At 55.9% G+C, this 13,089-nt stretch overlaps 2 protein-coding genes across 4 annotated transcripts in view; both read left to right on the forward strand.

Moving 5' to 3' along the window:
* The window catches only part of LOC141497082 (uncharacterized), an 857,774-nt gene that overhangs the window by 539,915 nt on the left and 304,770 nt on the right, over window positions 1–13,089 (forward strand). The window lies entirely within an intron of this gene.
* Window positions 8,220–13,089, forward strand: part of SPECC1L (sperm antigen with calponin homology and coiled-coil domains 1 like) — a 40,147-nt gene continuing 35,277 nt past the window's right edge. The window contains exons 1-2 of one of the 3 annotated variants that reach the window (XM_074199669.1): window positions 8,220–8,313; window positions 11,604–11,760. In XM_074199669.1, the coding sequence (XP_074055770.1) occupies window positions 11,641–11,760 (120 nt within the window). In that variant the 5' untranslated portion in view covers window positions 8,220–8,313; window positions 11,604–11,640. Of the gene's footprint in view, window positions 8,314–8,358; window positions 8,574–11,517; window positions 11,761–13,089 lie in introns of those variants that run through there. The other 2 variants (XM_074199668.1, XM_074199667.1) reach the window with 2 other exon arrangements.

The following is a 13,089-nucleotide window of genomic DNA, read 5'->3' on the forward strand; positions in this document are numbered from 1 at the left end:
GAAGGAGAACCCTCAGGCAGCTCCCAAGACTTCACCATGTTTGAACAGGATGAGAATTCACATTCTTTCCTGAGGGTCCAGGCCTCCGGGCCAAGGAGACCCTTGTATGCATGTGTACATGTATGTGTTTGTATGTTTACGTGTTTGTGAACTGACCCAAGCCCCCTCCAGTGTTTGTGCAGTGAGCTGAAAGCAGGCACTGACTGAGGGGTCCACCAGGAATTTGGGAGAGAGAGAGAGAGAGCGCACCCCTTCTGAGCAACCCCCCCCTTCAGTCCCTCCTCCTCGATGGGCTCCTGATATCCAGGGTCTCTGCCTCACGCTGCTTATTGCACTTCTTGGCTTGTGAAAGATGAGCCCAGAGGAAAAGGATGCAGGCCTCCAGGGAGGTCAAGTCCCTGCCCTGGGCCTGGGGGTCCACCCCCAGGGCATGGCAGGGCCTGACTATCTCAGTAGCCATCAGAGCGGCAGTCTTTCCCCTCCAGCTGCCCAGAGGCTCCTCAGCCCCAGGAGGAGGGGTCCTGAGTTCTGGTCTCCCCCAGGATCTTGCATTTGGAGAAAGGGGAGCATCCTGGCCAAGGAAGGTTCCAGCTCCTCTCCTCAGGAATTGGCTTCAGCCTATGGGCAGCCTTGGCCCAAGTTCCCAGCAGCCTTCTCTGGCTGGCCCCGGCTGGGGAGGCCGCCCCAAGCACAGGTCAGGAGGCCCAGGACATTCGCTAGGCAGTCAGAAAACATTTATTAAGCACCTACATGGGCCAAGCCTAGAGAGAAAAATGTCCCTGGCCTCTGGGAGCTAGAGGCAAGTGAAGGCAAGGACTCCCACCTGAGCTGTTAGGAGAGAAGAGCAAGGGGGTCAGGAGGGGCTTCCTGGGGAGATGGTGAGGACAGGGAGATCACTCATGATCAGAGGTCAAGAGGCTGAGGCAGGCTGACCCCTGATAGCTGCTGCCCTAGCCCAGGAGTGAGGTGATGAGAGGCTGCCTCAGGAAGAGAAGAGGGCATGCTGGAGAGGGGCTGACCCAAGGTTTTTTGGGGAGAAACATCATGAGATCTTCTTTGAACGGGTTAAGTGTAAGGTATCAATGTGGCCATCCAGCTGGAGATGTCAGAGGCAGCTGGAGGTCAGCAGAGAAGTCAGAGCAGGGGAGATAGATTTCAGTCATTGGTGCAGAGACTGTCATTCAATTCATGGGAAAGGATGAGATCACCCAGAAAAGGAGGACAGAGGCTAGAGCCTGAGGGCCACCTGGTGAGACAGTGTGGCCAGGAAGGGGGTCTGGCAGAGGAGCCCGGCAAGTCAGAGCCCAAGGAGGGTTAGCACAATGAAAAACAGAAACAGTCCAAACAAATCATGAGCACCCCGCACTCTGGCCCTGCTGGCAGGAACCCGTAGGAATCCTGAGGTCCTTGTCCCCATTTCTGGAACCATCTGTTCAGCCTCACCCAGCATCTCTCACAGGCTCTCAGGTTTCCCTCAGAGCCCTTGCTTCATCCTGGGCATCTAGCCCAAGGCCAGGGAAGTGAAGTGGAAGGGGACTTTTCACCCCTTTTCTGGGGTCAGCCAGGAATTCTTCAGGAAGGATCCAGATCAGACAAATGAGGAGAGTAGGGTAAGGAAGTGGGGCTGATGAGCGCCAGAGGGCCTTCACTTGCCTCATTCCAGGGCCCAGTTGCTCTTCTAGGCCATTCACAATAGCAGGTAGCAGATTTTCAAAGGGCACCAAAGCCAGAGACCATAGGAACTCCCCAAGGGATTGGCCTCCCTTTCCACTGGACAAATGAAAATTGGATGGAGATGGAGGGCTTTGGGGCTGGCCAGCAGGTATGTGGGTATGAATGGGTCTTCAGTGCTGAACTCTAAAGAGAGGTCCCCGGCCAGGAACCAGTCTGAGTCCTCTGCCCTGTTCAGATCCCACCTGGTGGCCGAGTTGACCATATTTCAGGAAGGGCCGGAGAGGATGGGGAGCAGCCACAGGAACAAGGTCAGAGGTGTGGAGTGGCTGGGATTCCCATTACTTCCTGTGTTTAGTGGCCACCTCTTCCCACAGGATAATTTTTCAACACCCCAGAGAGGACAGGTCCAGAACTTAGAAATGCAAAGGGACTTTGGGGAAAGGCTGTGTTTGCGTCAGCAATTAGGAAGCAATGCCAGGCTCTGGGGAGGAGGGTAAAGAATGAAAGAATCCTGGCCCTTGATGTGGAAGAAATGTCTCCTGTGGTCCATTACTGCTGCCAATAATCCTGCCCCAATGCAGAAATCTGGGCATTACTGGGTCTAAGCACAGCTGCCGGAAGTAGAAACCCATCCTGAGCCAAGATTCGAAATCTAATGAGGTTTCTCAGACACATGATTGTTGCTGGTTCGTCTTCCTAGGCCTTAAGGAACCAACTTAAACTGAATCACAATCACCCACATCCCTTAAGGAAACAAACATCCAACATCCCATAGGCAAATACAGATTCACTTCCATGGAGAAGGTTCATCTGGGCTGATGGAAAGGAGGTGCCCATACTTTTTAGGTAACTTTGAAGTCAGGGGCCAGAGAATCACTTCACAAATGGTCAGTTCCAACTTCCCTGTGGCTTCTGATCAGAGGAATGTCCAAAAGTTCCATTAATATTATCATTCCACCGGTCCAGCTTTAGTTGGGTGAGGTTGATGTTAACAGAAAAAATAGGCCAAAGTGTTCTGCCAGGACTGGCATAAGAAACATTAATAAAAAGAAACAAAAAATGAAGTTTCCTTACATCCTCAGCCTTGCATTTCTACCCTGGTAAAGAGGAGTGGTCTCCGGTAGACAAACGCTAGGTTTGAGTATTTATACTCACTCCTCAGATCTGTGTCTAAGCTGAGTTTCCATGAGTTACCTGGGATCCAAGATCAGCTTGTGAAGGGAGGTGAGAAAGCTGGGAGAAGGTAGCACCAAAGAGCATTCATTGGGTTTCTTTTTTGTATAGAAGACACCATCGCTGACATAAGTCAATAATGGCCTCATTTTATGATTTCTGCCTAAACAGTATGGTGGAGGAAAGATGGGAATAGTTTCCCCAGGAATACATCTTTCAGTAAAGAAATACTAAGCACTTTCTATCCCTTTCCTGGCAGATCACACTCTCTCTCTGCACCCCTCTCCTCTCATTTATCCTGGATCTCTCCCTTTCTACTGGCTTCTTCCCTCCTACCTACAGAGACGCCCATGTCCCTTCCATCCTGAAAAATAGCCTTGCCTGATCCTTTGTGGTCAAAGTCCTTGAAAAGGCCGTCTACAAGTCTACAATCCGTGCCCTACTCTACTCTGTCTCTCTCCCTGGCCCCCTCCCTCTCTTCTTCAGACCTTCTCCTTCCCCTAAAACTGCTCTCTCCTAAGTCATCAACAGTCTTTTCTCAACCCTCCTTTTCCCCCACCTCTCTGCAGCCTCTGAGACTTTTGGTAGTAATAACAACAATAATTCTAACAGCTGGCATTTATGTGCCACCTACTACATCAGGCACTATGGTTAAATGTGTGCACATTAGCTCATTTGATCCTTACAGTTTTGGGAGGGTGGTGCTGTTATCCCCACTTTACATTTAGCTTTCCAGATAGGTCCAATAGATATCTCCAACTCAATGTGTCTAAAATAGAATTCATCTTTCCCCCGAAAATTTTAGGACCTAGTCCTTGGCCACTCCCACCGTCCCAATCACAGTGCAGGGTGCTCCCATCTTCCCAGTTCCCCAGGTTCCTAGCTTAAGAGACATCCTGTACCCCTCAATCTCTCACCCCACAGATCCAATATGGTGCAAGGCCTGTCCATTTCCCCTCTGCAGCAGCTCTGGAAAAGTCCCCCTTTTCTAGGGACACTGTACCCTCCTGAGGTAGGCCCTCCCACACCTGGACGATGGAGATGAGGGGCTCCTGTGGCCTCCTGGGGCCCTGTTTGTCATTCAAAGACTTTCATAACCCATCCCCTCCTACCTTCCCAGTCTTCTTACACCCTGACTCCCCAAAACATCTTTTCTATCCAGACTTGGCCTCATGATTGTCCCACCAACAAGCTCCCTATCTCTCAGCTCCTGATTCTTTCCGTCTGTCCCCCTGCCTGGAATGCTCTCCCTCCTCTGCTGCAAGTACTTACCTTCTAGGCTTCTTTTAAGCCTTAGCTAAAAATTTCACTTGCAGGAGACCTTCCCCAACCCTTCCTGATTCTGTGTCCTTCCCTTTGTTGTGTTACATTTGAAAATTAAGGTAAAATGGAAAATAATCTTCCTTCTTTTCTCCCCTTCCTCCCTTCCTGCTCTCTCCCCATTCTCCTCCCCTCCCTCTCCCCCCTTTACTTTTTCTTACTCTTCCCCCTCCTCTCCCCTTCCTTAACCCTCCTCTCTCCCTCCCTTCCTTTTCTCTTTCTCTCCCTTTCCTTCCTTGTCTCCTCCTCCCCTCTACTCTTTTGGAGAAGCCCTGTGGTACCTGAGCTACCGCTCAGGCCCTCAGCCAGGCCTCCCTCCAGAGGCCCTTCCCTTGCCAAGATCCATTCTCTTCTCCTAATACTTCTACAAGGTTAACCTGGGGCAGCCAGAGGGGTGCCCCCTGCCACCAGCCCTAGCCCTTTGGAAGTATGGCTGTAGTCAGTGGCTCCCTGAAGTGACTTCTTCATTGCCTCCACAAGTCTATTGTGGAAAAGGGCTGGATTCTCCTCAGAAGCTTGAGTTCTCTCCTTCAATCTGCCATCATTTACTGATTTTTTCCAATCCTTTTTTCATTCTTTCTACCAAACAAGTTATCACATGATCTCTCATTGCTCTGTCCCTATTGGTTTTAAAATCCCATCTGGGATCAGCTACTGAATTGCTATGGCCCCAGGCCCTCATCTCTGCAATAGAGTCTGCCTCCCTTTGAGCCAGGCTCCAAATCCTGTTTCTCTTCACATCTGAGCAGCAAGTGGAAAGGATAATATCCATGTCTCCCCAAGACAGTTCATGCTGAAAGGAAATTTTTCTGAACTCCTCAGCAAATTTCTGAGCATCCTCCAAATAAAGCCCTAATTTCCCTTTTATCTGGCTCAAATCCATCATTGAAAAGGGAACATGGAGGCGATTTATCCTTCCCTGAGCATCTGGGATTTCCCTTAAAGGGTACAGGTGAACAGGAATCTCTCTATGGTTTGGGGTAGAGGGTTAAGAATGTCTGGGCTATTTAAAGAAGGAAAGTCAAAGGGAGGGGCCAGAGGCTCAGGTGGGTGAAGGTGAAGGAGGGATGGGAGGAGGGATGAGGGAGTCAAAGGAACTGGGGAAGGCTGAGTGGGTGGGAGGATTGTTGAGGTTGGAAAGAGAGGGGTGGGTGAACCAAGGATCTGGGGATTTGTGTTTGCTGGATAACTGAGGTTGCCAGAGGCATGGGAGGAGGTAAGATAAAAGTATTCCCTCTCCAAGTTTGAGAAGGGCTCAATTCAAAATTTAAACCCTTTAAATCACCCCCAGGGTTTGGAATCAGCTGAGATTTCTAAACCTGAGGTGAGGGAGGTTTGGGCCTCTTTCTCTCTTAGGAGCATGGGGGGGGGGGGGGTTGGATTTGGGGGCCTGTATAACAGTAGGTCATCGAGAATATCTCTCTGTTCCCTAAGTTTCCACTTCTTGGGGATGTTGTCACTAATACTTCTCCTTTTTTGATAAGTTCTTGGTGGCTTGCTCATGCCATACAAGCTTGAACATAGCTGGCTTCTGTGATACTCCTTGTCCTTTCCCAGCTTGGCATCCTTGAGCATCAGGAAAGGTAGAAAAGATGAATAGCACTCTCCAACGCACCTTAGCTGAACTGTGCAAAGAGGCCAAGGGAGACTGGGTATCTCTTCTTCCAGTGGGACTGTTGAGAGTGCGTATGGCTCCACAGGAACAGCCCCTTTGAGCCAGCTGTTAGATGGCAGACTATTCCTGACAGCAGATATTCTTGTGGACCCAAAGCAACACTTAGTTACCCAGTTTGCCATACAACTAGGCGCTGTCAGAACAGCTCTTTCTAAGGATGCTGACAAGCATCTGCCCAAAGCTGAAGAGAATGGCTCTAGGGAAGTCTCACCTCCAAGACCAGGGGATATGGTCTAATGAAGAGTCCTGGAAGGCTCAGGGAGCAGATCTGTTGGGGGTGAAATGGAAGGGACCCTAGCTAGTTATTCTCTCTACCCCAACAGCAGTGAGATTGGAAGGTTTGCCTAACTGGACTCACCTTTCTGGGATTAAACCTGTCCCTCCCCCAGCGGACACCACCTACCCTGATGATCCACAGGCAGACTTGAAGTGCCTGTTGAAGAAGACATCCTGAGGAGCCTTGGACATGTGTCTGTGGATACTGAGCATATTCCTATTCTCATCCTCAGTCTTTAAATCACATACATTATGTTATTACTATTTCTCCTTTGTTTTTTTGTTCCTATCTCTCCAGGTTTAGGATTGAGTCAGATTCTTCATAACTGGAACTCCATACCAAGAAAAGACTGCAAGAAGCATCTTGGATGCAAGCTCTCTGTTGCACCTGGAGCTCCTGGTCACTCTCCTTGCTGAGTCCCTTGATTGTTTCACTTATAATAATTGCTCTTCTCTTCTTTTGGGCCCTTGCTTAAACTCCTTGTCAAATTTGTCTCCTGTAGGATTGGAGCAACAGACCTATAGCTAGTGACTCTGGTCAAACATCAGCCTCTGCCTGATCCTGATTGTCCACCACCCCTTCAAGTTTCCTCTGCAGAATATTCCCTCTCCAAATGGGCCCCTAATAGGTTGGGTGGGGGAGGGAGACCGCTGTGCCCCTTCTCGGCTTTGAAGAAGTTCCAAGATGGACCTCCATCCCAATTCCCCAGAAGAATCTGAGTCCTAATAATCTGAGGGGGGGATAGGATGCAGAGAAACCTGGGCATGGGAGTGATGAGATCAGTTGGAGACCAACTGTAAATCTTTTGTTTGCATCATTTAGGGAATCTTCCTTCCTTTATCATCTAATTTAGGCCACACCTGAGGGCCAGACCTTCAATCTGATTTGGACTGCATTGTTTTTTAGTGGGGCTGCCAGGGAGCAAAGAGACCCCTCCCCAAAAGACACAATCTCCAAAGAGGGCCTTGGGTCATTCCCAGGTCACCAGCCCCTCCCATGGACTTTGGTCCCTTTTGACCTTCCAGTCCAGAGCCCTGGTCTGCTGGTGTGGCCAATAAAACCCGAAACCCAGTGGTCTTCTCTTTAACTTTCCGGTCCCTTTCTTAATGTGCTGCAACTTCCGCTCATAAATCTCTATTTTCTTTCCAAAACCTGCATTCCTGAATCTGAGTCATGATTCATGGCGGGACAGAACCGAACCCAAGAAGCACATTGGCGGCGCCGTGGCCACCCCTTGTTTATCTGGGCTCAGATGGGGCTCGGCTGTGGTCTCTCCAGGGGCCAGGGCTGGGCCTAGTCCTGGGGACGGCCCTCCGTGCCCCAGTGGGCTCGGCCCGAGGGCCAGCAGCTGGCCCATCTCCTGCCACACCCGCGGTCCCTGGGCACGGGGCCTGGGAGGCATGCTGGGGGGCAGGAGGTGGGGGAGACCAGCACAGCCGGGGGCCTCCCCCCTTCCTCTGGATCCCGCGGGCCGTCAGAGGCTGGACATGGGTGGGGCTTCAGCCCCCCATCACTCCCAGAAACCCAGGGACCAGGAGGACCTGGAACCCCGAGACCCCAAGGCCCCCGGTCTCCAGGGAGGTGTTGGTGCAGGTAAAGCCAGGGGGCGGGGTGCGGGCGGGAAGAAGGGCCCGGGGCCACGGCGCCCCACGGGCGTGATAACCCTCGGGCGGGTGGGGGTGGGGTGATGCTAGCTTTAGGGCGACCCTGTCATTACAAAAGGGCTATTATTATCAGAACTGGGGACGGGGGAGGAGGGGCAGCAGGAAGAGGCCCCCCCGGGCATCCCTCCTAGAATTAAGTGGCGAGCCCGGCGCGTCCTGACGGCACGCATGCGCACCAGCGGGGCCCGGCGCCCGCGCCTCGCGGCGCCGTCGCGAAGGCCTGGAGGCGCATGCGCGCCGACCGGGCCCGAGCCGCCGCCGGCCCGAGGCCGGGGCTTCCGCGCAGTCGCGCGGCGGCGGCGGCCTCGCGCGTCATCTCGCACATGCGCGGTCTCCCGACCGGCCGAGGCGCGTGCCCGCGGGCCTCGCGCCTGCGCCCTGGCGTCCTCGCGGGCCCGGCGCGCGCCCCTCGCCTCGCGCCCTCCGTCGCCCGCCCGCGGCGCCGCGTCCCGGTCCGGGTCCGAGCGGAGGCCGCGGCCGCGCCCCGTGCCCGCGCCCCCGGCCTGCAGGAGGAGGAGGGGGCGCCCGAGGTGAGGGGGGCCGCGGGGAGGGGGAGGGGCCCCCCAGCTGCCGCGCCTTTGCCCCCAGGGGCGTGGCCTCGGCGCGGGGGGAGGGGTGTGGAGCCCCCCCCCCGCAGTCTCGGGGGGAGATGGACAGACGGACAGGGAGGACAGGGGGACAGACCCCCGGATGGGCCGGGGGCCAGTGAGGACGGACAGTGAGGGCAGCACTCTCCAGACGGACAGTGAGGACAGGACCCCCGGATGGACAGGAGGACAGGACCCCCCAGGTGGGCAGGGGGACAGTGAGGACGGACACTGAGCATGCCCGGAACCTGAGGCTGGTCACTTGGGCCCTCACCGCAGCCCCTTTGCTCCGAGGGCATCCTGAGAGTGGCCATTGACCCTGGGGGGCAGCCTCTGGCTACGGCTGAAGGGGCTTTGGGTACCCCTGGGATGGACCCCAGGGTGGCCTCTCCTGGAGCCGGACCACCCTTGGCTTCTCACTCTGACCGTCCCTGGAGTCTGGGGGTCCCCGACAGCCCCAGACCGCTCTCTGGTCATCCCATCGGGCCCCCGGGCTTGAGGGTGAATCCTTGTGGGGTGACCTCCCCCAGGATTGGTCCTTCTCTGAGTTTTTCGGTTTGTGCTGAGCCCCTCACCCCCGAGGACCTGTGGTTTTTGCCCCCTTCTTTCCTCCTGACCCTGGGGGAAATGGGGGAGCTCTCCCTTAACCAGTCCGAGGCCTGACCCCCTGTAGGGGATCTGGGTGCCCACCCCTGCCACGATTGGCTAATTGCCTGGGCCTGGGTCCCTCCATCTGAAGTGGCCTGGTACAGCTGGTCAGTGGAGGGTGTGGGGGAGGGGGCCGTGCAGGAGAGAATTCTGGGCTGGCAGTGCAGCCTTGGGCCATCCCTCACCCTTTTTTCTGGGGATCGCCCCTCTCCCCATCGCCCCATCACTGCCTCTAGCCCTCTTCCCTCACTCCCTTCATGGGGGCCACAGAGCCTCCCCTTGTTTGTCCCCTCCAGCCTGGCCTCTTGGCCTCCTTTCCTCCTCTCTGTCTCGGCCGGTGGTCGAGGTGTAGGGACTGTGGAGATGCCCCAAGCGCTTCATCCCTAGCTACAGGGGTGCCCGATCCAAGGCTGCACTTGGGTACGAGTGCGTGGCTGGGGTCTGTGTGAGTGTGGCCTCTGCTTCGTGGGCACTGGGCCCCCAAACACGGGCACATGCCCCCTGTGGGGGGCCACAGCCGGGGGACTCTGCTTGGCCTAGCTCTGCCAAGCCTGTGAGGGCCCCCGTAAATGGGCATGGCCACTTCCTCCTTGACCTTTGGGTTTCAGGGTTGGTCAGTCTGGGGGGAGGGGAGGTCCTGGCCTCCTCTGGGCCCCCCCAGCAGCTTTGGTCAAAGCTTCCCCTGGTCTCCAGGGCTTCCTTGGTGGCCTGGGCTGGGGCTGACGTGGCCTGGACTGACCTGCCTGCTTGGCCTGGGTTTTCTAGGCCAGATTTCAGGGACTCCGCCCTCCCCAGCTGGCGGTCAGTAGATGGGGCTGCGTCCTGCTTTGGGGGCCCCTCCCTACTCCTGGCCTCCCCCCCATTGGTCTGGACTTCCCTGATGATTCATGACCTTTTGGTTCCTAGGAGCCAGTCCCATGTTCTAGAACATGAAAAGTCAGAGAAAAGGAAGGATTGCCTCATTTGACCAAAAAAAGGAAAGACAAAGACCCATGCAGAAGAGCAGGAGGAAGAGGAGGAGCTTCTTGGGGTCTCTGTCCCCCTGGGGACCTTTGTGGGTGGTGGCCCCAGGCAGCAGGGGCAGAATGGGGCACCCCTGCTCTGTCAGAAAGGGGCTCCTGGGGGGGGGAACACCTTCAAGAGTTGGTTAGTGGGCACGAGCCCTGGTGGAGTCAGCTCTGCCAGAGGCCGGGCGCTGGAGGGGTGGGGACCCTGCCAGAAGGCAGTTTCAGCTCATCATCAGGGTTTTTGCTTGAAAAAGCAGGTCCTCCCCAGCCTGCCCAGTAAGCCTGGGTGCCCGCCTGCCAACCGCTGGTGTCTCTGGTTGGCCCCCAAAGTCGGTGATTCTTGTAAATGTCCCAAAGTGGCCTCTGAGTGGGCCGGCCGCGGGAGCCTCGCAGCCTGGCTTTGCCGGCTTAGTGAGTTCCTCTACAGCTTGCCAATGGCCTCCTGGGCCGGGGCACCCACAATTTTTGACCATATCTGAAGTCCATTTGTGGCTTGTGAGCATTCTGGAGATTGATTTATTTTGACTGCCCTTGGACCATCCTTTCTTCTCTGGTGCTTTGAGAAGGGGGTCATGGGCATTGGTCCGGAGGGAGGCCTGGGAGCCAAGGGGAAAGGGCTCTGGCCTTGGGTGGAGGACTGAGTGGGCCTGGGGAGCCAGTAAAGCTGTGCTGCTGGATGGGGGGGCTTATGGCAAAGGAATCCCTGAAGGAAGGGGTGCCTGGGGTCCCCATCTTGGGCCACTTGCGTTGGAAGGAGTGACACCCCCATGGAAACCCAGGGGAGATGACCAGTGGGCATTGGGAAAGAAGGGAAGAGGCACTGTAGGAAGGTCTTTGGGAGGGGAGGGTGGTTCTGTGCAGAAGGAAAGAAAGCCCAGATGGGCTGTGTCCAGGGCTGGGTTGTGTTGAGTCCACCCCTCTTCCCCTTCAGTCAGTCAGCTGCTAAGCCTTTATGAAGCCCAGACTGGAAATCTGTAGAAGGAGAAGACAGACTTTGCCCCCAAGGAGTGCCACCCCAGGATGGCAGCGACGGGGGCTCAAGCCAGGAAGGAACACTTTTCTTCTGCAGGTCGAAGGTGCTGGGGGCTCTTCCGCCCAGCCTTGCAGGGCTGTAGATGCCCTTAGTGAGAGTATCTCACCACCACACGCAGGGTGCTGTCCCTGCCTCCACCACCCCAGTGGACAGTGCAGATGGGACTGGCCTCAAGGACCACTCCAGAGCCAGCCAGGCCTCCAGAGAGAGCCAGAGGACTGTGTGCCTGTGGCTCTGCCCAGAAGAGGCTATGAGCTGGCACCCTGCGCAGAGGCAGGAGTTGTCAATACTAGATGGAACTTCCCCAGATCCCTCCCTGGGGATACTTGCTGCGCCTTCTGGGTGGCAGGCACTGGGACAATGGGGAAACTGAGGCAGGCCAGGAAGAGACCACCCAGGGAGTCTTGTTGAGCTCAGGTGACCTCCAGACGGCTGCGGGTTTCTCTTGTTTTCTTCTAGGTTTTCTGGGAGCTGCTGTTCCAGTGGTCACCTCCTGGGGCCCTCCTGGTCCCTGCTGTGATGTGAGCCCCTGCTTCTCCCCTCAGATTTGCCTGTCAATGCATCACCCTAAGGCGGCCCAGAATGAAGAAAGTGAGCAGGACTGCCATCTCAGGGCCCAGATCTCCAGGGGCAGCTAAGGGCAAGCCAGACAGCCAGATGGTTGGCAAGCCTTCCAAGTCCAGCACCACCTTATTAACGAAGGTAGCCGGGGCACCTGGGGGGGAGGGCACAGCCAGAGGGAGCCTGCATGGCCCCAGACACTCCTGGCTATGCATCCTGCCTCGGTTTCCACATGAGGTCCTGGTTGCTTGTCGATGCTGTAGCTCTCATTGTGTCTCTGGGCTTCAGGGTGCGCCAGGATGTTGGGGGGAGCTGGCAAGGGCCCAGGGACAGAGGAGTTGGGATCTCCAGTGCTCCAGGGTGAGGGGCCAAAGAGTGTGCTTGAGTAGCCTGTCATTGTCCGGGTTTGTTGGGGGTGGGTAGATTGGTTTGTCAGTGGGATGAGAGGCCTCTGCCCAGGCCTCTGGCCTCCCTCTCCACCTGCCCAGAGCCTGTCTCTGCTCCCACCTTCTCAGCTCTCTTTGACTTGGGTGTGCCCTTGGATCCTGGCCTGGGCCTCAGAGCCAAAGAGGGGAGGGTCCCCCTAGGCAAAGCTGCGCAGTCCCTGCCTTCCTCAAGCCTCCCCTCCTGGGTGCTTGGCTAGCTTTGGGGAGCCCTTGGCTGGGCTGCTGTGGAGCACCTACCTCTGAGGGCTTCCCAGGCCTCCTTTCAGGGCCACACCATCAGAGGGGGGGCCCCTGGAGCAAACACTGAGTCAGGTAAACCAGTCCCATGCCAACCCTGCCCAGAAAGGTCTGTCTCCCTCTGCCCTTTCCCGGGAAACCTGGCAGGCATGAGACTTGTCTTCAGGGGGCTTCTGGTTTCCCCCCGCTCCGGTTCTCCTTCCCATCCCCCTTTTTCTCCCCTTGGTCTAAGAGCTTGAGGACCCTCAGGCCCCTTGCCTCTTTCAGTGAGACCCTCTCCTTGGTGGCAATTTTGTCCTTTGCTGTGGTCACCTCCCTGGCCTTTCCTTCTCTCTGGACACATCGTGACATGATCCCCTCTTGTGAATCTGGGTCCCAGGTGATTCTGTCCCCACACACACCCTTATAAAAGGAGGAAGGAAGCCTTTATTTTGGCCTTCGGTGTGTCCAATCCTTGGCTCAGGGTGCTCCCGTCATGGGTTCTTGGGGTGTTGGTTAGGAAGTGGGATGTGAGCAATGGAGCTGGTGGGGCAGCCCTGTGGGGAGGGGGGGCATTAGTTCATCCTCATTAATGTGGTCCCTCCAGGCCTCTGGCACAGAAAACTGTCTTACATAGTGGCTACCCTCAGGGGTGACCCGGACAGGGCCAGTCCACCTGTCCCTCAGCCCATGTTCTCCTCGGTAGTGATCAGGGGTCTGGGCTGGGGAGGGATGTCCATTTCTGGTGGATGGTTCCAGAGAAGTCCAGAAGTTGGGAGGCCTCTTGGAGGTGGGTCCACGGCCTCTG

This window comes from Macrotis lagotis, chromosome X (assembly GCF_037893015.1).
Source record: "Macrotis lagotis isolate mMagLag1 chromosome X, bilby.v1.9.chrom.fasta, whole genome shotgun sequence".
Taxonomy (NCBI): domain Eukaryota; kingdom Metazoa; phylum Chordata; class Mammalia; order Peramelemorphia; family Peramelidae; genus Macrotis; species Macrotis lagotis.